This window comes from Salmo salar, chromosome 28, assembly GCF_965601325.2.
Source record: "Salmo salar chromosome 28, fSalSal1, whole genome shotgun sequence".
NCBI lineage: Eukaryota > Metazoa > Chordata > Actinopteri > Salmoniformes > Salmonidae > Salmo > Salmo salar.
The window spans coordinates 9,712,300-9,737,242 of NC_138318.1; the positions used below are offsets into that span (position 1 = coordinate 9,712,300).

The following is a 24,943-nucleotide window of genomic DNA, read 5'->3' on the forward strand; positions in this document are numbered from 1 at the left end:
ATGAGGTACTCTAACTCAGGCGAGCAAAAACTCAAGAGTTCCTTAACATTAGAGACACGCTCCTCCTCCCTTCGTCTTACCCGAGTCTACCGTTCCGGTCTTGACAATGCATAGAAAAAAACAGAAAGATGTATATCAGCAAGATGTATGTCCTTGTTCAGCCACGATTGAGAAACATTGGATTTGTTGGGAGGGTCAGATTGATAGGATAGACTAGAAATTGAGCTCATCCAATTTGTTCTCAAGGGATTGCATGTTCGCCAATAGAGCAGAGGCAAATGGCAGTCTATTTGCTCGCTAATGTACTCTGGTCAGGATGCTGGTTTCGCCTGCATCTCTTTCGCTGCCGCTTCCTCTTTCGTGTCCTGGGGATTAGGGCCTGGCCCAGAGTCTGCAGAAAGTCCAGAGCTGCCGACTTGTTGAAGTACAAAATTACGTCCATATCGAAGTTAGTGTTCTGATGTCCAGACGCTATTTTCGGTCATAGGAAATTATGGCAGAGACATTATGTACAAAAAAAAGTTAAGATCAGCGATAAAAACGACATAAAATAGCAGAATTGGTCAGGAGTCCGTAAGAAGGCTGCTATCCATTGCAGCGCCATCTTAGACTCAATGCATAGTCTCATAATAATAACAATCGAGTCTGTAGAGTGAGTCTTTTCTCAGATGGGTTATAATCAACACTTTAGTTGGTGAGGAGGGAAAGCACCATTCAAGGACAGTATCTTCTCAGTAGTAATACGTAGTTTTTTCTTTTACATTTTCAACTGAACATATGGTGTGATTCATTTGAAACCGATATGGAAGCCACCCTAACGTAATGCTCTTGATTTGCACTGGTCTCACAAAGCTGAATGATGTTCACTGATTCTTAAACATTGTCTCAACATCATCGTGTTAATGCTAACTCACTCTACTCAAGGCACTTTTCCTAGACAGATTTTTGTGACAGATGTTTTAGGTGATTTGCTGCCCTCCTATGTCCCGTGCATTACTAATACTGAACTCAATGGGGATCTGTGACAATAACAGCATATGTGACCTGGTGTTCAAGGTGTTGAGCAAGTTAATGATTAGTGTTACTCTGTGATCTCTCTCAGCTCATTTAAACACTTGATTGGGGGCCTGGAAGATGTCTCAAACAAAGGCTATGAGGATGCAGGGGCCAAAGCCAAGTAAGTATCTTACTCTTTTCCCTCTTTATAAAGTACTGTACAACTCAAATTCATAACTGAATTTTGTTATGAACTATATCACTCCTTTGCATTGATGCATGAATCACACACATAGTCGTGCACACACATGTACGCACGCGTGCACACACCTCAATTGCTCTAAACACTCCTTACACCACTCTCCAAGTACATGAATGCACACACACACACACACACACACACACACACACACACACACACACACACACACACACACACACACACACACACACACACACACACACACACACACACACACACACACACACACACACACACACACGTTTCAAACCCACCTCATTACAGTAGTACCAAACTACCCCTGCTTTCCTCCACACACACACACACTACACCCCTCATTAATTAACTCTGAACACCACCAGCCATTGCAAAACATGTTTTTTCATGTTTTTTTTCTTGATTGTTGTGGGTATATTCTGCTTGATGATGTTCTAGTCTATGCATAAAATTAATTAGTGTCTCATTTGATCTGCTCATTTGATCTCAGCTGCACCGGCTTTCAGGAAAGAGAAACTTTATCCAACCCAATGGCTTTGTTACATATTGAATCCTACCCTAGTCCCCACTACAATTATTGAGCTCTGAAATTTAGAATGCTTTCTTGATTTACTGATTGGGGGGAATATGAGGAATGTGAAGAACCCATCTGATAATAGTAATTCAGTTTTAGTTGTTCTTCTTCAGCTTACATATTTAATTAGAAAATACACATTGGTTTGTATTTCACTGACCTTAGAACATATTTACAATTGTGGAATAAAACACCTCGTAGCTGGTTAGTAAGTAGGATAATGATACAGACTGATCCTTGTACCAGCACATATGTGACTCACCACCTGGATTCAGTCTTATGTAACAAAATGTGTAATTGTGTTTTTTACATTGGAAAAAGACTCAGAGCTACAAAATGGTATATCATACACTGCATTTGAGGAACAATGGGAAAGTAATTCTGCTTTGAAAGTTGATCAACTTATAAACTCACTTTTGAGAAAATGGCCTTTGAATGATTTGGTATCTAGTGAAGAGCTCTTATTTGTCTATACCCATTCAGCATCGTTCACACCCTCTTAAGCTTTAACCCCCCCCCCCCATCTCGTTTCACACTTGGAGCACACACTTGACACTCTGGACGATAATTTGTTTACCTCTGGATAACATGAAAACAGCCTAACCAGCTCTGCTAGCAACAATTTCATTACGCTTTTTTGCAGACATTTACTGACACTGGCCGTATTCAACGGGTATTGTACACACGTCACGTAATGTTAGCTAACGAGCCAGCCAGCTAACGTTAGCTAGTTAAACAACAATGAACGGTGCCAACAATGCCACAGTGCTGGTAGCTAACCAACCAGGTTCGATGTTAGCTAGCTAACATTAGGCTCTAAATAGAAAAGCAAATGGCTCTGGTAAACAAATAATAACGTCAGCTCAAAAGCCAGCCAGCTAACGTTAGCTAGCTAGCTAACAGAACACTTTAGCTTAATAAGACATATAGCTAGCTAGGTAAACAATGAACCTAGCTAGGTAAACAAAGTGTAAGTTCACACATGTCACGTAACGTTAGCTAACAAGCCAGCCAGCTAACGTTAGCTAGCTAAACAACAATGAACAAAGTGCCAACAATGCCACAGTGCTGGGAGCTAAGCAACCAGGTTCAATGTTAGCTAACTAACATTAGGCTCTAACAAGAATAGCAAACGGCTCTGGGAAACGAATAATAACATCAGCTAGGGAGCCAGCCAGCAAACTTTAGCTAGCTAGCTAACAGTACACTTTAGCTTGAAATTAAACCACTTTCTGTCAAAATTAGGAACGTGTAATATCTGAAAATGTAGCTAGCTAATGCTAGACTATCTTACCTGCATACATCATCATGCATGATGGACGCGTCTCCCTGTCAGGAATGACATACCACGGTTGCCCTTAATTTGAAGATGTAATCTGGAGACAGGTGTTTTCTCCATCTCTTTAGCTATCATACTCTAATTCCACTGATTTCAAAACTTGATCCTCCAGAAAGTGGAGAGCAACACTTATGCAGCTCCATAACACAATACATTTTTAAAAAAAGCCACATTCATCAGGATTACCAACACAGACTGACAAGCTCAAATAGACAGAAGCCTTCTATATGGCAGACCAATCTGAACTCCTCCCTCGGCATGTCCATCCCACTCATTATCTCAGCCAATCATGGCTAGTGGGAAGGTTGCTCACTTTTTCTGTGGCTTAACCAACAAGGCTCGTAATTTAACCATTTTATTCGTATTTACAGATGGCATACAAGTTTGCTATTAAGGTACATGAAAGTTCAAATTTTTGAGAAGGCATTTTTGCCAAAAAATGTATTTTAATAAAAACAATTACGTGTGACATACACCTAGTTTCCTGAATCGGGTCACATATTATTCGCATAATGGAGTTTGTAAACATTCCACTGTCTGTTTTTTGCTGCTGAAGTACAGTACCAGTCAAAAGCTTGGACACACCTACTCATTCAAGGGTTTTTCATTATTTTTTTTTACTATTTTCTACATTGTAGAATAATAGAGAAGACATCAAAATTATGACATTTATTTTACTAGGCAAATCAGTTAAGAACAAATTCTTATCTTCAATGACAGCCTGGGAACAGTGGGTTATCTCCGTTCAGGGGCAGAATGACAGATTTGTTTCCTTGTCAGCTCAGGGATTCGATCTTGCAACCTTTCGGTTGCTAGTCCAGTGCTCTAACCACTAGGCTACCAGCCGCCCCAAATAACATATACGGAATCATGTAGGAACCAAAAAAAGTGTTAAACAAATCTAAATATATTTTAGATTTTAGATTCTTCAAAGTAGCCACCCTTTGCCTTGATGACAGTGTTGCACACGCTTGGCATTCTCTCAACCAGCTTCACCTGGAATGCTTTTCCAACAGTCTTGAAGGAGTTCCCACATTTGCATTTCCTTCACTCTGTGGTCCAACTCATCCAAAATCATCTCAATTGGGTTGAGGTCAGGTGATTGTGGAGGCCAGGTTATCTGATGCAGCACTCCATCACTCTCCTTCTTGGTCAAATAGCCCTTACACAGCCTGGAGGTGTGTTGGGTCATTGTCCAGTTGAAAAACAAATTCTAAATTAATCACTGACAGTTTCACCAGCAAAGCACCCCCTCACCATCACACCTCCTCCCCCAAGCTTCACGGGGGTGAAGCTCACATGCGGAGGCAAAGGGTGGCTGCTTTGAAGAATTTAAAATATAAAATATATTTTGATTTGTTTAACACCTTTTTGGTTACTACATGATTCCATGTGTGTTAATCCATAGTTTTGATGTCTTCATTATTATTCTACAATGTAGAAAATAGTAAAAATAAAGAAAAGCCCTGGAATGACTAGGTGTGTCCAAACTTTTGAATGGTACTGTATATCAAACAACAAACTGTATGTGCCATTTTTCATATTTTTGGGGATAATTTTGACCATTGTTTTCAAAGCAGATACATAGGTATTGAACAGCTCCTATGTTAATTGGCATGCAATTAATGTTTGTCATTGACATGTGTAATTACTGTCTAATGATGGGTCTCAGACTTACACCTATAGCCCAGATAATGCATGTGGTCACAGAGAAGTCTGACTCGCATGGTCCCTAGAGTCCCTAGCTGTACCGATGTCAGATCTTCACTTGGTCACTCTTTTGTTGCAGGAAATTCAAATGAGCCTCATGAGTCCCTGAAAAATAGCAGTTTTCTTTCTCCATGTGGGGACAGTCGAGTCATTGGGATCAGGGCTTGCTAGCAAAATAATCTCTGCTCTCTCGTTTGCTCAAACACTAGGGATAGGTCCTATTACTGCAACATTAATATGTACAAAAATTTATCTGAAATGCTGGCATACACATCAATAACCATAGTTTTATATAGCTTAATCAAACCAGATGGATATTGGTCTCCACTAGGCTACGACATACAAGTGTGAAGTATATCATAAGGCCAAAATTGTGGCCTGGGGTGGTCTAGTGGTTAGGGCCGCTGGCTTTAGCTTACACATATAGGTTTACCGTTTGTGTTTGATTCTGGCCCACACCCTTCTGGCACAAAGCACTCAATTGATTGACTTGATTTATTTACACATTTCAAATATGGACAGTCTAGGAATATTTTACTCCTGATCTTGATGAGAAATGACCATACCATACACTTTTGGATAACATAAATAGGAAACAAATAAAATATTAACAGGAGGTTACACCAACATTAGTTTCCGTTCATGCAAAGTAGGGTAAAATGCCACAGTAGATTTGCTGAGGTAAACTATGAAATACTTTATTTTTATTGTATGGAATGCTTACCAAAAATCTTCAAATACTTTGATTGCATGCAGGACTAAGGTAATAGCGACGTCATCATTCAGGGAGCAGTAATGAGGTAATAATGGTTCCAATTGAGATCAGCTGTGCGGGGGAATTTAGCGCATATTGATGGGTTAACGAGACATCAGCTGGCGATGATCTAGTGCCATTGATGGTTGCAATAGGGCCCTTGTTATTTGATTATATTCCAACAGGCTACATTCTGACTACCCATTAGCCTATCCATTCTCACATAATGAAAGGAGTGAAAACTGATAATAGGCTACTATGTTTCCCTGGCTGATTTGGGTCATCAGTTGATTGACAGACGTAAGCCTACTGTTGAACGATAAACTTTCCTCCAGTGTGGATGCTCGTCCATGTTTTATAGTTAGGCTATGTAGAATTTGCCAATATAGACTATACTGTACATACAAAAGTATGTGGACACCCCTTTAAATTAGTGGATTTGGCTATTTCAGCCACATCTGTTGCTGACAGGTGTATAAAATCGAGCACAGAGCCATGCAATCTCCATAGACAAACACTGGCAGTAGCATGGCCTTACTGGTGAGCTCAGTCACTTTCAACTTGGCACCACCATAGGATGACACCTTTCCAATAATTCAGTTTGTAACATTTCTGCCCTGCTAGAGCTGCCCCGGTCAACTGTAAGTGCTATTATTGTGAAGTGGAAATGTCTAGGAGCAACAACTGCTCAGCTGCAAAGTGGTAGGCCACACAACCTCACAGAACGGGTCTGCCGAGTGCTGTAGCGCGGAAAAATTGTCTGTCCTCGGTTGCAAAACTCAATACCAAGTTCCAAACTGCTTCTTGAAGCAACGTCAGCACAAGAACTGTTCGTTGAGAGCTTCATGAAATGGGTTTCCATGGCCGAGTAGCCGCACAGAAGCCTAAGATCACCATGCACAATGCCAAGCGTGGGCTGGAGTGATATAAAGCTCGCTGCCATTGGACTCTGGAGCAGTGGAAAAGCATTCTCTGGGGTGATGAATCACGCTTCACCATCTGGCAGTCTGACGGATGAATCTGGGTATGGCCGATGCCAGGAGAACGCTACCTGCCCCAATGCATAGTGCCAACTGTAGAGTTTGGTGGAGGAGGAACAATTATCTTGGGCTGTTTTTCATGGGTCGGGCTAGGCCCCTTAGTTCCAGTGAAGGGAAATCTTAACGCTACACCATACAATGGCATTCTAGACGATTCTGTGCTTCCAACTTCGTGGCAACAGTTTGGGGAAGGCCCTTTCCTGTTCTAGCATGACAATGCCCCCGTGCACAAAGCATGGTTCATATAGAAATGGTTTGTCGAGATCACTGTGGAAGAACTTGATTGGCCTGCAAAGAGCCCTGACCTCAACCCCATCGAATACCTTTGGAATGAATTGGAACGCCGACTGCGAGCCAGGCCTAATCGCCCAACATCAGTGCCCCGACCTCACGAATACTCTTGTGGCTGAATGGAAGCAAGTCCCCGCAGCAATGTTCCAACATCTAGTGGAAAGGCTTCCCAGAAAAGTAGAGGCTGTTATAGCAGCAAAGGAAGGACCAACTCCATATTAATGCCCAAGATTTTGGAATGAGATGTTCTACGAGCAAGTGTAGTTCTGGTCTTTGGTGTGGATTGAGTGGATTTGGTGGAGTATTGTGTGGATTTCATTTTTTATTCAGTAAAGCTGTCAAGAAGTTTATGCATTTGAGCCTATCCAAAGACAAAATGATCAGACTATTTGTTTTATTTCTTGAAAACATCGAAATAAATGCAATTAACTTGTGGGCCTAATGTAGGGCAGAAACTCTTGAGGTTCTGAGCCAGTGCGTGCTGCTTAGACCACTGCACTACAGCAGTTCACAATACTTGAGCAAGTACTAAGAATGCTATGAATACTGATGAAATATAGGCGCATCGTTTTAAATCATTTTGTTTTAAGCCTTCCCCAAACCATAGCCCTAACCTTAAACACTCGGAATGAATGCCTAAACTCTTAACCTTTGAGACGTTTCTGAATTAACCCTGTAACCACACGGAATTAATGCATAAAAAATGTACGTTCATCCATGAGTTAAAGGACAGTGGGCCGGGTTCAAACCCATTCCTACTCTGGCATATGTGTGTCTGGACCAAACAGGCACTGACGAAACCCATCATTTATTTTGTGTATTGCTTGCCTTCAACAAATACATCTACTCCCTACAAATATGTCAATTTAAAATAATCCAGATAAGAATCCACGAGAGATGCGCTGTAGCCTGTATGTAGCCTACATAAGGTACAATGTAAACCCAGCAAAAAAAAATGTCCTCTCACTGTCAACTGCGTTTATTTGTAAATATTTGTATGAACAATATTTGTATGAACAAGATTCAACAACTGAGACATAAACTGGACAAGTTTGACAGACATGTGACTAACAGAAATGTAATAATGTGTCCCTGAACAAAGGGGGGGGGGGGGGGGGGGGGGGTCAAAATCAAAAGTAACAGTCAGTATCTGGTGTGGCCACCAGCTGCATTAGGTACTGCAGATCATCTCCTCCTCATGGACTGCACCAGATTTTCCTGTTCTTGCTGTGAGATGTTAGCCCACTCTTCCACCAAGGCACCTGCAAGTTCCCGGACATTTCTGGGGGGAATGGCCATAGCCCTCACCCTCCGATCCAAGAGGTCCCAGACGTGCTCAATGGGATTGAGATCCGGGCTCTTCGCTGGCCATGGCAGAACACTGACATTCCTGTCTTGGAGGAAATCATGCACAGAACGAGCAGTATGGCTGGTGGCATTGTCATGCTGGAGGGTCATGTTAGGATGAGTCTGCAGGAAGGGTACCACATGAGGGGGGAGGATGTCTTCCCTGTAAAGCACAACGTTTGGATTGCCTGCAATGACAACAAGCTCAGTCCGATGATGCTGTGACACACCGCCCCAGACCATGACGGACCCTCCACCTCCCTATCGATCCCGCTCCAGAGTACAGGCCTCGGTGTAACGCTAATTTTTTCGACAATAAACGCGACCATCCCCCCTGGTGAGACAAAACCATGACTCGTCAGTGAAGAGCACTTTTTGCCAGTCCTGTCTGGTCCAGCGACGGTGGGTTTGTGCGCATAGGCGACGTTGCTGCCGGTGATGTCTGGTGAGGACCTGCCTTACAACAGGCCTACAAGCCCTCAGTCCAGCCTCTCTCAGCCTATTGCAGACAGTCTGAGCACTGATGGAAGGATTGTGCGTTCCTGGTGTAACTCGGGCAGTTGTTGTTGCCATCCTGTACCTGTCCTGCAGGTGTGATGTTCGGATGTCCCGATCCTGTGCAGGTGTTGTTACACGTGGTCTGCCACTGCGAGGACGATCAGCTGTCCATCCTGTCTCCCTGTAGCGCTGTCTTAGGCGTCGCACAGTTCGGACATAGCAATTTATTCCCCTGGCCACATCTACAGGATTCATGCCTCCTTGCAGCGTGCCTAAGGCACATTCACGCATATGGGGACCCTGGCCATCTCTCTTTTGGTGTTTTTCAGTCAGTAGAAAGGCCTCTTTAGTGTCCTAACTGTGACCTTAATAGCTGTTAGTGTCTTAACGACCGTTCCACAGGTGCATGTTCATTGGTTTATGGTTAGTGTAACAAGCATGGGAAACAGTGTTTAAACCATTTGCAATGAAGATTTGTGAAGTTATGTTTCTTTTTCGAATTATCTTTGAAAGACAGGGTCTTGTTCATTTTTATGCTGAGCTTCCAGCTGCCCCCTGGTGGCGATTCTACATTTTTATTCAGATATTCAAATCCTCCTTCTGCAGGATTATTTTCCTACTGCGACGAAAGGGGTCAAATTAAGATTCGACATCTGTATGTGTGATGCCCTCCATGTCCAGGGGCCGTGTGTGTGTGTGTGTGTGTGTGTGTGTGTGTGTGTGTGTGTGTGTGTGTGTGTGTGTGTGTGTGTGTGTGTGTGTGTGTGTGTGTGTGTTTCAGACAGCATATTGTGTGTGTGTGTGTGTGTGTGTGTTTTCAGACAGCATATTATATGAATGTACAATTAATTTGTATTGTAGGCTAAAGCACTCTCTGTATTGCCTTTCTACTGTCATTTGAAAATGTTGCAAGTGCCCCCTCTAATGGTTAGTGATCCTTATTACAGGAAATGCTTTATTGACGTCTAAGCCTGTTCACAGTCACACATGGAAAACTCCTAAATTGAGATATATTTTTATTGACAATAAAACAGGCCATAGACTAGTAACTAAGGAGATATATCAATGTGCTTACCCCTCAATATCCTTTTGTGATTCCTCTATCACTAGCAACTATTGTTGTCATGGTATAGTAACAACAGTCACTTTTACTGTTGTGTGTATCTTGATGCATAATGTATTCCCTATAGAGACAGACAGGCCTCTCATGCCTTCATCAGTCCTCTTGCATATCAATGGGCTGGAGTATAGAGAGTACGTAATTCACGGTTCGGTTGGGTCAATGAAATATACAGAACTCACAATAAGGTGTGTGCGTTGACCTTGCGGTTTCCACTTGTGTATGATTGACTTTTCAAGGATAGAGACCAGACTATATTTGTGTCCATGGGGTCTACTGACGTTCATTAGTTACTAAGAGACCTGTAGGCCTAGTTGTTAAAATTGGCTTTGTGTTGTTTCTGGGAAAACAAACTCTATTTTAGGTTTTCTGATTTATGAGGAGCACACAAAAACGTCAAAAATAAAGCCTTATCTGAAGGAAACAACAGGAGAGGAAATCTTTAATTTCCTCGTTTTGGGGTCTGGAGTTACAATTTGCAGTCGTGGTAGCAAGCACTTCCCATGTTAAATAAGCACAGTTCTCAATGATGTGTTATGTTGTCTTGGTAACATTGACATCTACAGGAGAAACATTAATATGTCAAGCTGCTAGTTGACAGATGTTCCTTGTGGAGTAATACACTTGCTACTACTTCAGCTCCAGCAATCCCATCAGTCAGCCCGCAGATCAGGATCCTAATCCTACTGATGGCTCTATGTCCCTGGCCCTCTCTCTCCCTCTCTCTCTCTCTCTCTCTCTTCTCTCTCATCTCTCTCTCTTCTCTTTCTCTTCTCTCTCTCTTCTCTCTCTCTCTGACCTTAGCCAGAAGGGCTTAATCTATGCAAAGGGAAGACTGCATCCCCCACAATGTACCCAGAGGCTGGGAGGGCTGTAGGACATGGGTTCAGGCTAGTATCCCCTGCCCCATTACCTGCCTCCTTCGTGCCCCTAGGGTTCCCTAGCTGTAGGCTACTGTGCTTTTCTAATAAAAGCTGAGTACTGGGGTATTGTCCAGACAAAGATTTTTAATGTAGCAATATTAAGTTGTATGAAATTAAATCAGATGTGAAAAATAGGCAATGCAAAAATTTGGGCACCCTTGTCTTTCCATTGATTTGAATACCTGTAACTACTTAGCACTGATTAATTGGCTCATTAAGCGTTGAGCTTCATAGACAAGTGCATCCAATTATGAGAAAAGGTATTTAAAGTGGCCAATTGCAAGTTGTTGTTCTCTTTGACTCTCCTCTGAAGAGTGGCAACATGGGGGCCTCAAAACAACTCTCAAATGACCTGAAAACAAAGATTGTTCAACATTATGGTTTAGAGGAAGGCTTCAAAAAGCTATCGCAGAGATGTAAGCTGTCAGTGTCTACTGCGAAGGATGGTGAGGATGGTCAAAAACAGCCCACAGACCACCTCCAAAGACCTACAACATCATCTTGCTGCAGATGGTGTCACTGTGCATCGTTCAACAATTCAGCACACTTTGCTCAAGGAGAAGCTGTATGGGAGAGTGATGCGGAAGAAGGCTTTTCTGCACACACGCCACAAACAGAGTCGCTTGAGGTATGCAAACGCACATTTGGACAAGCCAACTTCATTTTGGAATAAGGTGCTGTGGACTGATGAAACAAAGATTGTTATTTGGTCATAACAAGGGACGTTATGCATGGCGGTAAAAGAACACAGCGTTCCAAGAAAAACACTTGCTACCCACAGTAAGATTTGGTGGGGGTTCCATCATGCTGTGGGGCTGTGTGGCCAGTGCCGGTACTGGGAATCTTGTTAAAGTTGAGGGTCGCATGGATTCCACTCAATATCAGCAGATTCTTGGGAATAATGTTGAAGAATCAGTGACAAAATTGAAGTTACGCCGGGGCTGGATATTTCAACAAGACAACGACCCAAAACACTGCTCAAAATCTACCCGGGCATTTATGCAGAGGAACAAGTACAATGTTCTGGAATGGCCATCCCAGTCCCCAGACCTGAATATCATTGAGAATCTGTGGGATGATTTGAAGCGGGCTGTCCATGCTCAGCAACCATCAAACCTAACTGAACTGGAGATGTTTTGTAAGGAGGAATGGTCCAAAATACCTTCATCCAGAATCCAGACACTCATTAGAGGCTATAGGAAGCGTCTAGAGGCTGTTATTTTAGCAAAAGGAGGCTCTACAAAATATTGATGTGATTTTTCTATTGGGGTGCCCAAATTTATGCACCTGTCTAATTTGGTTTTGATGCATATTGCACATTTTCTGTCAATCCAATAAACCTCATTTCACTACTGAAATATTACTGTGTCCATCAGTTATTTGGTATATCAAAATGAAATTGCTGATCCAAACACCCAATTATTTATAAATGGAAATCATGGAAAATGTGGCAACACACTCTTAGAAAAAAAGGTTCCATCTAGAACCTTAAAGGTTCGGCTATCCCCGTAGGAGAACCCTTTGAAGAACCCTTTTTGGTTGCAGGTAGAACCCTTTTGGGTTTTACATGGACCCCAAAAGGGTTATACATGGAACCAAAAAGGGTTATCCTATGGGGACAGCCGAAGAACCCTTTTTGAACCATTTTTTCTAAATCCGAAGTCACACAAAGCAATCTGGATGCAATTGATGTTGCTTGAAACAAAGTTGCATCTGGGTTGCTTCACGTGTCACCCTCACAAAATTGCCTGCAACCTAATTGTATTGGACCGCAAGAGATACAAATCTATCCTATTTCCTGCAACTGGATGAATGCAATGTCCAATCAATGAGCAGAAAAAAGTTGACATGACTCGTCATACACAGCTGTCAGTGCTGGTAAAAACTATGACTCGTCATACACAGCTGTCAGTGCTGGTAAAAACTGCGACAGACGAGACATGGGAAACGTATCAAAAATTCTAGACATCATGTCTAGTCATGATTTATGTACATGGTCTGGCTGTCACAGCTGTTAGAAGGAGCGGACCAAGATGCAGCGTTTTCGTAGTTCCACATATTTATTTAACCAGTGAAACCGAATGGAACAATTAAACACTTCAAAATATACACAAAACAACAAACCGTGATGCAGGAGGATCAAATACACTCACAACGAATAATCACCCACAAACATATGTGGGACAAACATCAACTTAAATAGGACCTCCAATTAGAGACAGCGACAACCTGCTGCCTCTAATTGGAGGTCATGCCAAACAACACCAACATAGAAATGCAAAACTAGAAACTGAACATAGACATACAAAAACAGACAAACACCCCCTGTCACGCCCTGGCCACTCTATCATAGAAAATAACCACTCACTATGGTCAGGACGTGACACTGGCAGTCAATAAATAGCATTTTATAAGTGAACCCAGACCTTTCGCTGTACAGTTTCAACTGAAATTGTCCAACATGAACTGCACTAGCTAGCTAGCTTATCTCGTTGCTAGCATGGGAGACTAACGCTAGCCAGCTAGCTTGAAAAAAAAGAAAGGCAAATAGGCAACGTTTTGGCTAGATAGCTAAATTGTACATCCAGCATTTTGTCTATATCAATGCTGTTACAATTACCAACCGGTTTGATAAACAAATAATTTATAAAACCATGATGTGATGTATGACAGGATTGGATGTTGCATGCAATTTCAATTGTGTTTGAATTGCTTCATGTATCAGAGAATTTGCGTGAGATGATGTAATTTTCAATTTGCATTTGTAACAGAAATTTAATCCAAATGACTTCGTGTGACACAGTCTTAAGAGTGCAGGGCAGCCAGGCCAGAAGCGTTGACCTTGCAGTTTCCACTTGTGTGTGATTGACTTCTCAAGGATAGAGAGTTCTTAAACTCCTTTCAGTCTCCCTGTTTTGTTGTAGAGACGTTTTCTACTGTCTCTTGATTTTCATGAGCCTAATTAAACTTTTCATTATGTTTTCTTATTTTATAATCACATTCTTTGAGAGAGCGGTACAATTGTCTTCAAAAAGTATAATTTCTAATACCTGATCAACTCATTGACCTTATCTGTAATGTTATTGGTAAATCAAATGGGTCTGTGACCTGTTGACTGCTGAAATACTATATTGAGAGTCACTTAGGCAAGAGGAGTTTATTTTTGTGTTTGGCCTTTAGTTCTAGCCTTGGCAGTGTCTCTTTGACAGCTCAAGAATAGTACCAGTGCATTCACAAGGTTAATTATGCTTTGGAACAATGACAGGAAACCATATATTGTAAATGCTGCACTTCCAAATAAGAAATAGGTTACTTTATATGGAAATAGTGGAGTCATGTGGCCTCTCGTTAGGCTGAATGTTATGTGTAGCTCAGACTTTTGCATAAAAGTTAGCATTTGTCCCATTTTGGAGGATCAACAGAATTTATATTGCAAAACAATTAAACAACAAATGTGCAATGCATTCTTTGTCCAGAGATGTTATGTTTTAGTTACTCCTACATTGACAACCGTACTTGAATGTTATCCCTGTTCTTGTGGACATGAGTTATGTGAAGCGAGCTCTCCCACAGATCACCAGTTGCCATTACTGCCATATGACTGGCAGGGAACAAAGATGAGATTGATGGCAGGTCAGCGCTGTAGTAAAGCATTCATGTTTGACTGTTAGACCTCGTGCTTAGCTCTGAGAATGGAATCAGGAACCAGAAGCATCCCAAGGCCATGACATTTACGGCTACACAATCACAACACAACTGCACATATATGGAGCTGTATTAGCTGTAGAGTAGTCATTTAATGGTGGCAAAGCTGCAATATGTAACTTTTTGGTGACCCAACCAAATTCACATAGAAATATGAGCTATAGATCTGTCACTCATTGAAAGCAAGTCTAAGAAGCAGTAGATCCTCTATGTGGGCTATTCCTATGCTTTCCGTTCTTAAGTTTCGTTTTTGCCTCTTTGACTTTCAGTTTTGTACACCAGCTTCAAACAGCTGAAAATACAATCTTTTTTGGTAAGGAAAATATATTTCACAGTGGTTTAGATGGTACAATGATTCTCTAGTCTAGACTATTCGTGCTTTAAACTATTAGAACTTTAGCAATCAGGGAATGGCGGAGCGATTTCTGCATAGTGCAGCTTTAATATTAGTTTAATAGAAAATAGGGCAAATTAAATTGAAGGTACAATTACGAGTACATGGTTCGAGTCAAATAGTTTAAGATCATCAGAAGTTCACAACATCAAAGGATACACGATTGATGAACACGTGCCTTCTTAAAATATAAGATGCAAGGTAGCCTAAATGAATGAAACACAATGCGACAAGGATAACACCAAGTTGAACTGACCTAGGCTTGAGTTGTCAGGTCTTCAGGTCAAGGGGATATAATCGTGTCAAATTGCTGCATTGTGCATTAACACCTGGTAGCCCACTTCTATCGGGATACTTTTTGGTCATCTCTGCCCCTGTGGTGGCTGTATTGTGAAACATGTGGGAGGTCAAACCCCTATGGGTCGGTCTTAGTTGTGCATTGACCCCAGAGGTGAGCGGCCTCATCCAGCCCCAGGTTGGGACTTAGCAGATATTTTGACAGCTGGCACGGCAGCAATAGTGCAGATATTGGAAGTAGTCATGTCAGAATGGAGGAATGTGACTGTTTTGTCGTGAGCACGCTTTTCAGCAGCAGCTCTGGTATTTTGAGGGGCCGGGGGCGTAGCAGAGAGAAATTCAATTGGATAGTAAGGATTTTTTTTCAACCCAAATTTTTATATAAGTGTGCCTCATAACAGGACATTGTGTAACTATCGTATCCATTATCCATACAGTGCAATGTTGTGGTTTGAAGACATCTTTCCTAGTACTTTTCTAGCCTACAATGCCTACAAGCATTGTAGGCTATATGGCGTTGTGTATAGGCTTGCACACTTACATAAGAAAGTCACTTGACTTAAGTCAGTAGGCTACTAATGCCTCATATGGGCTGTGAAACAAAATACATATGGTTTAAGTGTCTAGAACTCGATCTGATTTTTACATTCACAGTCCTGCTTTATGAGAAGGTCACCGTTAACCTAAACGTCCCAACTGCTTCTCAGAGTCATGGGCTACCCTAGGACAAACGAATGGGATTGAAGAACGACCTAGTGGAAAATCACCACACCGCTGAGGCCTCTGACAGTCTGGTCTACTGGAGGCATCATTCAGCATAGCTTCTGTCAGCAGCTCACCAATTACATTATGTGACACCCCATCCGTAAACTTTTTCCTCTTAAGGCCTCGAGAGAGTTGATTGGTGAAATGGACTCCACGACAAGTCAGGGGGCCACAAATGAGGGGATGGGGGAGATGTGTGTTTAAGCCGTTACTATAGAAACAGAAAACAAAAACACTAGGCTATACACTCAACAATTACGAATATTACACATTAGAACTGTAAAAATACCATTTACATGAGTTGAGCATTTCTGTAGACATTGACTAGATCTTTGGTCTTGTAAAAGTTTATAATTATTGTGTGGCATTTAGTAAAGTCTTTATACCCGCCTACACAGTCTTAGTTGAGGGCAGACCTATAAACCCTGAACCTATGGGTCGTCATAATACGTAGGGCTTCAACGGTGGGTCACCAGACTTAAGTGCGATGAGCGATCAGCTGATGTGCGTTTGGTAATGTGACTTTGGCCTCAGTCAAGGCTTACTCGATGTGGTTCTTTGCTCCCTGACAGTCCCCCATAATGGTCCTCTCTGATTGGCTGGTGTCAGTTTCTACCACTGCCAGAAAGCATTAAGGTGACACCTATATCCGAGGATGACATGAAGTTTGTAACAGACGTGGCTAGTAGCAACTCCCCTCTCCCCGTCTTTGGGGACTCACGTCCCACCAGCATAGTGTGATGCAGTGGGGTAAAAAGCGTGATAAAGAGGGTGTGCTGTGAGTTCATACTACTAAAATGACATTGGTGCTTCCTGTTTTGTTCACCTCAAACTCACATTGAAGATGGGCGATAATTCTCAGCATATGGGACAGATAATGCAGATACTCAGTTACATGTCCCAACACAGATTCTGGGGGATCACTCAGTAGCTCAGATGTCTGGAAAACAACCTGATAGCCTTGTTCACAGGATATTTTCAGGCCTGCTTATCTGTCAGATTTTCCATTCAACCATACAGGATTATTATATTCACTCATTCACCAATTAGCTGAATTGAAGACCATCCGTCATGACTGTAGTTAACAACAAAGTTTGTTCAATCTGATCAGGAAATCAGTAAAATGACACTCTCCACTTCAGCTCAGTGAGGGACCAAATCCTGTCCATAATGGTTCTTTAATACGGAGGTGTGATCTGCATTCCAAGTTTATAAGTGAGGTGTAAGGCCTTGCAGATGATGGAGGCTCAGTCTGGCAGTATGGCAGGGGTGTGAGAGCTATGCTAACTGGGTGAACCTCAAGCAATGTCCAAATGCTATTAATACCAGTGGGATCAGCCAGGCAGTATTTGTAGTCACTGGTACTTGGAGCCGAGTACACTTGGCTTTTTGTTTTGACAAGGACACCCACCTTAGTCGCTGTCCTGCAGTCTGGATTCAAGGCTTTAGTCTCTCCCTACCTTGTGGTCTAAGTAGACGTATTGTAAAGTTAATTCATTGACTGTCTGCAGAGTTGTTTCCGAGTTGGATTGCTCTTTCTTGGATTGAAACTTTTAGAAGGTTACCTCTACCAGAAGTGTATGCCTGTTTATTTTCTATGTTTTGTTTGCAATACTCTGGGTGGTTTCTTCAAAGTAAGGATTTCTACCTTGAGGGTTGTAATCGCTGGACTCTGAACTCAACACACCCAGAGGACTCTGAGAAAGCGTATTTGGACTGCGATACATGCAGACAAAATCTGAAGATCTGGCTAATTCACCAATCTTCCACACCCAGATAACGCTATATTCGAATCCTCGAAATGTGAACTGGAAATGGCGCCTTAACTCCACTTTCGAGAAAGAACTCTTACAGATGCTGTGTAGAAAGTGTTGGTGAAGCAACAGATCAACAACTGTGTCCTGCAAGGCATATACTTCCATTCTTTTGACCATACTATTGACTATTATCAGAGGGCTCCAATTGATTGATTGTTTTTCACTACTTGGTCAGACCAAGGTGTGGACAAGATGCGTGAGTTGATCTTACCTATCCCAGTGCGGAAAGAGAGGGAGCGCCAGAACAGTCTCCCGGCTCCCTCCCCGCCATTGTCATTACTTATCACCTCCTACTCCATCCAGACTTCTAAGAAGTTTCCCTTTTTCCACTTCAAAAAATGTAGATATGAAGCAGAGAATGCCTTCTTCTGCAACCTGAAGCTGGTGGACTTCAACATAATTGACACGTTGGGGGTCGGAGGCTTCGGACGTGTGGAGCTGGTAGGATGTTTAAATAAAGTATGTACTGTTTGTCTGTATGTACTATATGTTTATAACGTCTTTCTCTCTTTGTACACTGTTTCACTCCCAATCCCAATGTCTTGTCATACTGTATCAACTGGGTAGACTGAATAGTCAAGGTTGCCCATGGATGAGAATGTGAGTTTTTCCACGGTGGTAAAATTGCTAGGAGGAGTGAACACGATTACTGTAGTCGAGTGATTTCATTTACAAGGGAAGGTAATTAGATGCAGACATCGTTGAATCATCGAATGCCTTATTTTTGGAGCTCTACATTTCCAGACAGTTATTGAGACACATGTCCTATTTCATTATAAACCATTGGCAGGGAATAAAGAGCAAAGAGAACTTGAACTTAATTGGGAGATATAGGACAGGAAGGATCAGTGGTCTTCTTGTCCTGTAACGGAGCAGTCTCAGGTCAGGTAGCAAGAATGTCTTTGGGCTATTTGAAGTAACTTTCCACTATGAGGGCAGAAGAGGTAATGGAGCCCTGCCATGTGACCCACAGCGTTACAAAACATAGGAGTTCTCTGAAACTTTCCAACTTCAGTCTGCTTGTAGTACAGTCCTAATAGAATTGTGAGATTAACTACACCAAATGTAGGCCAAGACTTCAACTATGTCTAGTTGTAACATTGATTGATTAATAATTACATACACATGATTTATATTTTGAATGAATATAAAAAATACTTTTGACTCATTGTACAGGTAACTGCCAAAAAAAGGAAATGCCAACATAAAGCACTGGGCCACCATGAGCTGCCAGAACACCCCCTTATGCTCATTTGAAACCCCTCTACAAAGTCACTGAGATATCTTCTTCTAGCCATAGTATCCAAAATAATGGGCAACTGGCCATTTTTATGCATGACCCTAAGCATGATGGGATGTTAATTGCTTAATTAACTCAGGAACCACATCTGTGTGGAAGCACCTGCTTTCAATACAATTTGTATCCCTCATTTACTCAAGTGTTTCCTTTATTTTGGCAGCTATCTGTATATTGCAATGCACAATTTGAATTTTGTCAATAAAAATGAATATACACTTAAACTGACACATAAAAGACTCGAAAGCATGTAAACAGATAGACAGAGCAAGTGAGGGTTGATCAAGTGAGTGCTAGAATGGAGCAATGCGGACCAGTGGGGTCTCAGAGTTGCGGAAAAGTGAAAGCCCAGCAGCTTGGCCTAAAGAGGAATCCCCTGCCCTGTCCTATTTTCGGCACTGCGGCATCCTCAGTAAAAACAAGTGGCCTTTCGCCTGCCTCCAGTCATCGTGTTCACTGTAGTGCAATCCATTGCTAGACGTCCCGGGGATTAAATGACCCCGGACATGCTCCCTGAGATAGGCAATGTGAAGAATGTCTGCTCCCAGTCAAACTATTTTCAGGTCCTCCGGAGTTACAAATAGACCCATGACTCATCTGCTATTACTGGGTCCCAGAACAAGTGTTAAAAATGGCTCAACTAAGACTTGATCTGCACAGCCAGGACATGTTTACAACTTCGCTTTTAGTGGTCGTTGACCTTGAGATGCTCTATCTCTTGCGTCGTCTGTGTCCTGCAGGTGCAGCTAAAAAGCGATGAGATCAAAACTTTTGCGATGAAGATCCTGAAGAAGAGGCACATCGTGGACACTCGGCAACAGGAGCACATCCGCTCCGAGAAGCAGATCATGCAGGAGGCCCACTCAGACTTCATCGTCAGGTAGCTACATACAGTGCCTTCAGAAAGTATTCACACCCCTTGACTTTGTCCACATTTGCTTGTGCTACAGCCTGAATTCAAAACAGATTAAATTGAGATTTTGTGTCACTTGCCTACACACAATACATAATGTCAAAGTGGAATTATGTTTTTAGAGTTTTTTACAAATTGCCTTGAGTCAATAAGTATGTTATGGAAAGCCTAAATAATGTTCAGGAGAAAAGATTTGGGTAACAAGTCACATAATAAGTTGCATGGACTCACTGTGTGTGCAATTATAGTGTTTAACAGGATTTTTGAATGACAACATAATCTCTGTACTCCACACATACATCTGTACAGTTCCTCAATCGAGAAGTGAATTTCAAAGACAGATTCAACCACAAAGATCAGGGAGCTTTTCGCATGGTGTTGACTGCATGATGTTGTAGGTATGCTTGTCATCGGCAGGGACTCAAGTTTTTTGGGGATAAAAATAAAACAGAATAAAGCTAAGCACAGACAGAATCCTAGAGGGAAACTTGTTTCAGTCTGCTTTCCACAAGACCCTGGGAGACAAATTCACCTTTCAGCAGGACAATAACTTAAAACGTGCTGTCACGTGCTGAATACAACAGGTGTAGACTTTACTGTGAAATGCTTACTCACATGCCCTTTCCCAACAATACAGAGTTAAAAAGTACGAAATATGTATACAAATTTGCAAATAAGAAAAACTAAAGGCAATAGTAACACAAAAAAATTACGATAACAAGGCTATATACAAGGAGTACCGGTACCGAGTCAATGTGCAGGGGTATGAGGTAGTTGAGGTAATACAGTATGTACGTGTACTGTAAGTAGGGGTAAAAGTGACTAGGCAATCAGGATAGATAATAGTGTGTGTGTGTGTGTGTGTGTGTGTGTGTGTGTGTGTGTGTGTGTGTGTGTGTGTGTGTGTGTGTGTGTGTGTGTGTGTGTGTGTGTGTGTGTGTGTGTGTGTGTGTGTGTGTGTGTGTGTGTGTGTGTGTCAGTGTAGTATGTGTGAGTGTGTGGGTAGAGTCCAGTGAGTGTGCATAGAGCCAGTGCAAAAATGTCAGTGCAAAAAATAGCATCAATGTAAATAGTCTGGGTAACCATTTCATTAACTTTCTTCAGCAGTCTTATGGCTTGGGGGTATAACTGTCCAGGAGCCTTCTGATCCCAGACTTGGCGCTCCGGTACCGCTCGCCATGCAGTAGCAGAGAGAACAGTCTATGACTTGGGTGGCTGGAGTCATTGACAATTTGTAGGGCCTTTCTCTGACACCACCTGGTATAGAGGTCTTGGATGGCAGGGAGCTTGCCCCCAGTGATGCACTGGGCCGTACGCATTACCCTCTGTAGCGCCTCTGTAGTTGCCATACCAAGCGGTGATGCAGCCATTCAAGCTCTCAATGGTGCAACTGTAGAACTGTTTGAGGATCTGAGGGCTCATGCCAAATCTTTTCAGCCTCCGGAGGGGGAAGAGGCATTGTCATACCCTCTTCATGACTGTGTTGGTGTGTTTGGACCATGATAGGTCCTTAGTGATGTGGACACAGAGGGAACTTGAAGCTCTCAACCCACTCCACTACATCCCCGTCGATGTGAATGTTAAATAGAATAATGTGTAAATATTGTACACTCCAGGGGTGCGAAGCTCTTAGAGACTTACCCAGAAATACTCACAGCTGTAATCTCTGCCAAAGGTAATTCTAACATGTATTGACTCAGGGGTTTGAATACTTATGTAAATTAGATATTTCTGTATTTCATGTTCAATACATTTGCAAAAATGTTCACTTTCTAATTATGGGGTATTGTGTGTAAAAAAAAAAAGTATTCAGGCTGTAACAACAAAACGTGGAATAAGTCAAGGGGTACGAATACTTTCTGAAGGTATGCATACTTCTGGAAGGCACTGTAGATGTAGAGATGTCAGATACTAGCTAGATGTAGAGATATCTCAGCCAGGTGTCTCTACTGATATCTCTTCCGACAGACTACTTCATTATCCTCAACAAAAGGACGCAATTTACAGTTGACATGTTCTTGGTGCGTGTTTCAGGCTATATAGGACATTCAAAGATGCCAAGTATCTTTACATGTTGATGGAGGCTTGCCTTGGGGGAGAGCTCTGGACCATACTTAGGGACAGGTACGGGAAATGCGTCTCTCAGCCAATTAACATTCAAATGATACCATGTTGCCTTGCTTTCCCCTGCCTTCATCATTGTAACTTGGGTGAATAATGTCTTCAACATTGCAGAGGTTCATTTGAAGACTCGACCACACGGTTCTACACAGCCTGTGTGGTGGAGGCCTTTGCTTACCTACATTCCAAAGGGATCATCTACAGAGATCTCAAACCCGAGAACCTCATTCTGGATCACAGAGGCTATGCCAAGCTGGTGAGTGGACAGAGACCTGAGGACACCTTCACACCTGCAGTATAGTAATATGGCTCAAGACCCGCAGCAGCTGCTGGAAAGGGTGTGCAGTCGATGAGATCTCATTGACGCTCCTGTCTTTTCACAGGTGGACTTTGGCTTTGCCAAGAAGATTGGGTTTGGGAAAAAGACATGGACTTTCTGCGGGACTCCGGAGTACGTGGCACCAGAGATCATCCTGAACAAGGGGCACGACATCTCCGCTGACTACTGGTCGTTGGGAATCCTCATGTACGAACTCCTGACTGGAAGGTGAGGGAGGAAGTTTGTGGATATGGCTGTAGGAGATTTTATTGTATATCCAATAGAACAAGTGACTGGGATCAGAAGGAATGCCTGCACTGTCTCCCATACCTGTAACCCCACCCACATCTAGATGTCGGTTTAAAGTACCACGTATTTGTTTTCAATGAATGCTCCTGCTTCTTTTTCAGCCCGCCATTCTCAGGGCCAGATCCAATGAAGACGTACAATATAATTCTGAGAGGAATCGACATGATTGAATTTCCAAAGAAGATTACCAAAAATGCTGCCAATTTGATAAAGAAACTATGCAGGGACAATCCTTCTGAAAGACTTGGAAACTTGAAAAATGGAGTCAAAGATATCCAAAAGCACAAGTAAGTCAATTAATTACTTTAACCAGCCTGGCTAATGGCCATGATTGCACTTTAGACCGAAAAAAAACAACAGCAAAGATAACTATTTTTTTAATCTGTTTCTCTCTTTGAATCTCAGATGGTTTGAAGGCTTTAACTGGGAAGGGTTGAGGAAAGGAACCCTGACTCCTCCAATCATCCCTGAAGTAAGTAAAAAGATGCATCATTTTTAACGTGAAACCGACACATCTGAAGAGCATGCCAGTGTTAGCATGACTTCCTTTATTAAACCATTGCATGCAATTAATCCAGCCCCTCCTCTTCTCTATCAGGTCTCGTCTTCAACTGACACAAGCAACTTTGACAGTTTCCCAGAGGACAACAATGACCCTCCTCCCGATGACATGTCTGGCTGGGATACAGATTTTTAACGCCACCCTCCATGTGTAGTAGCCTCTCCAGTAGCTCCCTAGTCCTGCCTCATAATTGACTTTTCTGGGGAAGTCTTTCAAGGGTTTGGCAGCAGAGAACAGAGAGACAGACAGTTGATGATGCTGTGAACGGACAGTGACAGTGAATGGGGCATTCGTACCGCTTTGGGTCACCAAGATGCCTTCACCAATGTTGCTCCACTCTCCTCCGAGGTGGCATTGGGACTAACGTTTTAGAACGACAAAAGTCCTCTTCAGTCTCTCACCATCACCGTCAACCATGGATCGCTTCATGGAGAGGTTTTTTATTTATTTTTGTCACACATTTGTATATTTAGGTTTATGTATTTGTTGTGGCTGTTAGCACTTACAATACCAGTGTTTTCAGTGATTACTTGTGATACTGAGTGGATTGGGACTGAGAGGGAGAGATTCCTGCTCACTGTTGTAGCGTTTATGGACCACAATTCCAACGGGGGGGGGGGTTTGACTCTCTTTTAAACGCTTGTCATCAATAATCAAAATGTTATTTTTTACAAGTTCCTTTGTATCATATTATACATTTGGATGTTACACATGATTACAGCACATAAAGATGATATATTGTCTATTATGCATACTGTATTCCATTGGGAAAAACACACACACACACACACGCCACTTTCAATTACACACATGTAATTACACAATTTATAAGCGCAAAGTTGTTTGATCGATAAAAACTACTTTGGCCTTCCCTTCACTGTTCAGATCTTTTCTAAAGCCCTACAGTGTTAAGAAATTGCGAGGACGTATTGGACTTTTCAATTTATTAACATTTAGTTATTTATTAAAGGTCACATGCAGCTGTTTTTTTTTTTTTTATCTCAATATCAAATCATTTCTGGGTAACAATTAAGTACCATATTCTGGTTGTTTTAAATTAAAATGGTAAAAAATAATATAAATAGTTTCTTAGCAAAGTGCACATTCTCAAGCAAGAATTTAGCTTGGACTGTCTGGGAGTGGTCTGAGTGGGGAGGGGAAAACTGAAAACTACCTTATATTGGGAGAAAGGTTTGTAACTGTCTTATTGGTCAATTAACTAAATTACCACCTAGTGATGTCACCAGGTATGCCAAAACTCCATCCCACCAAAACAGGCTGAAATTTCAGGCGATATTTTCAAACAGCTCTTACACTAAAAGGGCATTATCGTCATTTTCACAATATTATTCCAACCTAATAGTGCAGAAATATATCATAAAAAAAAGGGGGGGGGGGGGGGGGGGGGTTCTACTAAGCTATATGGAATTGTTTTAAGAAGGTCACACCAAGGATCATTTAGCTATTTGATTTAGAATTTTAAGACCCCTTGCAGTATATAAAAAAAATTATAATCATTGATCAAACATTTTATTTGGCCTTACTGCTATTAGCCCATACAAACGCATTGAATAACAGATTCACTACATGGAACAACAGATAGTCCCCCCCAAA

At 42.0% G+C, this 24,943-nt stretch overlaps 1 protein-coding gene across 6 annotated transcripts in view; it reads left to right on the forward strand.

The window, feature by feature from the left end:
• The window catches only part of prkg1b (protein kinase cGMP-dependent 1b), a 160,555-nt gene extending 136,483 nt beyond the window's left edge, over positions 1-24,072 (forward strand). For 2 of the 6 annotated variants that reach the window (XM_014179311.3, XM_014179309.3), the window contains exons 9-17: positions 1,103-1,177; positions 18,153-18,267; positions 19,846-19,985; positions 22,053-22,142; positions 22,254-22,395; positions 22,523-22,686; positions 22,869-23,054; positions 23,173-23,239; positions 23,366-24,072. In XM_014179311.3, the coding sequence (XP_014034786.1) occupies positions 1,103-1,177; positions 18,153-18,267; positions 19,846-19,985; positions 22,053-22,142; positions 22,254-22,395; positions 22,523-22,686; positions 22,869-23,054; positions 23,173-23,239; positions 23,366-23,464 (1,078 nt within the window). In that variant the 3' untranslated portion in view covers positions 23,465-24,072. Of the gene's footprint in view, positions 1-1,102; positions 1,178-17,339; positions 18,268-19,845; positions 19,986-22,052; positions 22,143-22,253; positions 22,396-22,522; positions 22,687-22,868; positions 23,055-23,172; positions 23,240-23,365 lie in introns of those variants that run through there. The other 4 variants (XM_014179313.3, XM_014179310.3, XM_014179315.3 and 1 more) reach the window with 3 other exon arrangements.
• The last annotated feature ends 871 nt before the right edge of the window (positions 24,073-24,943 follow it).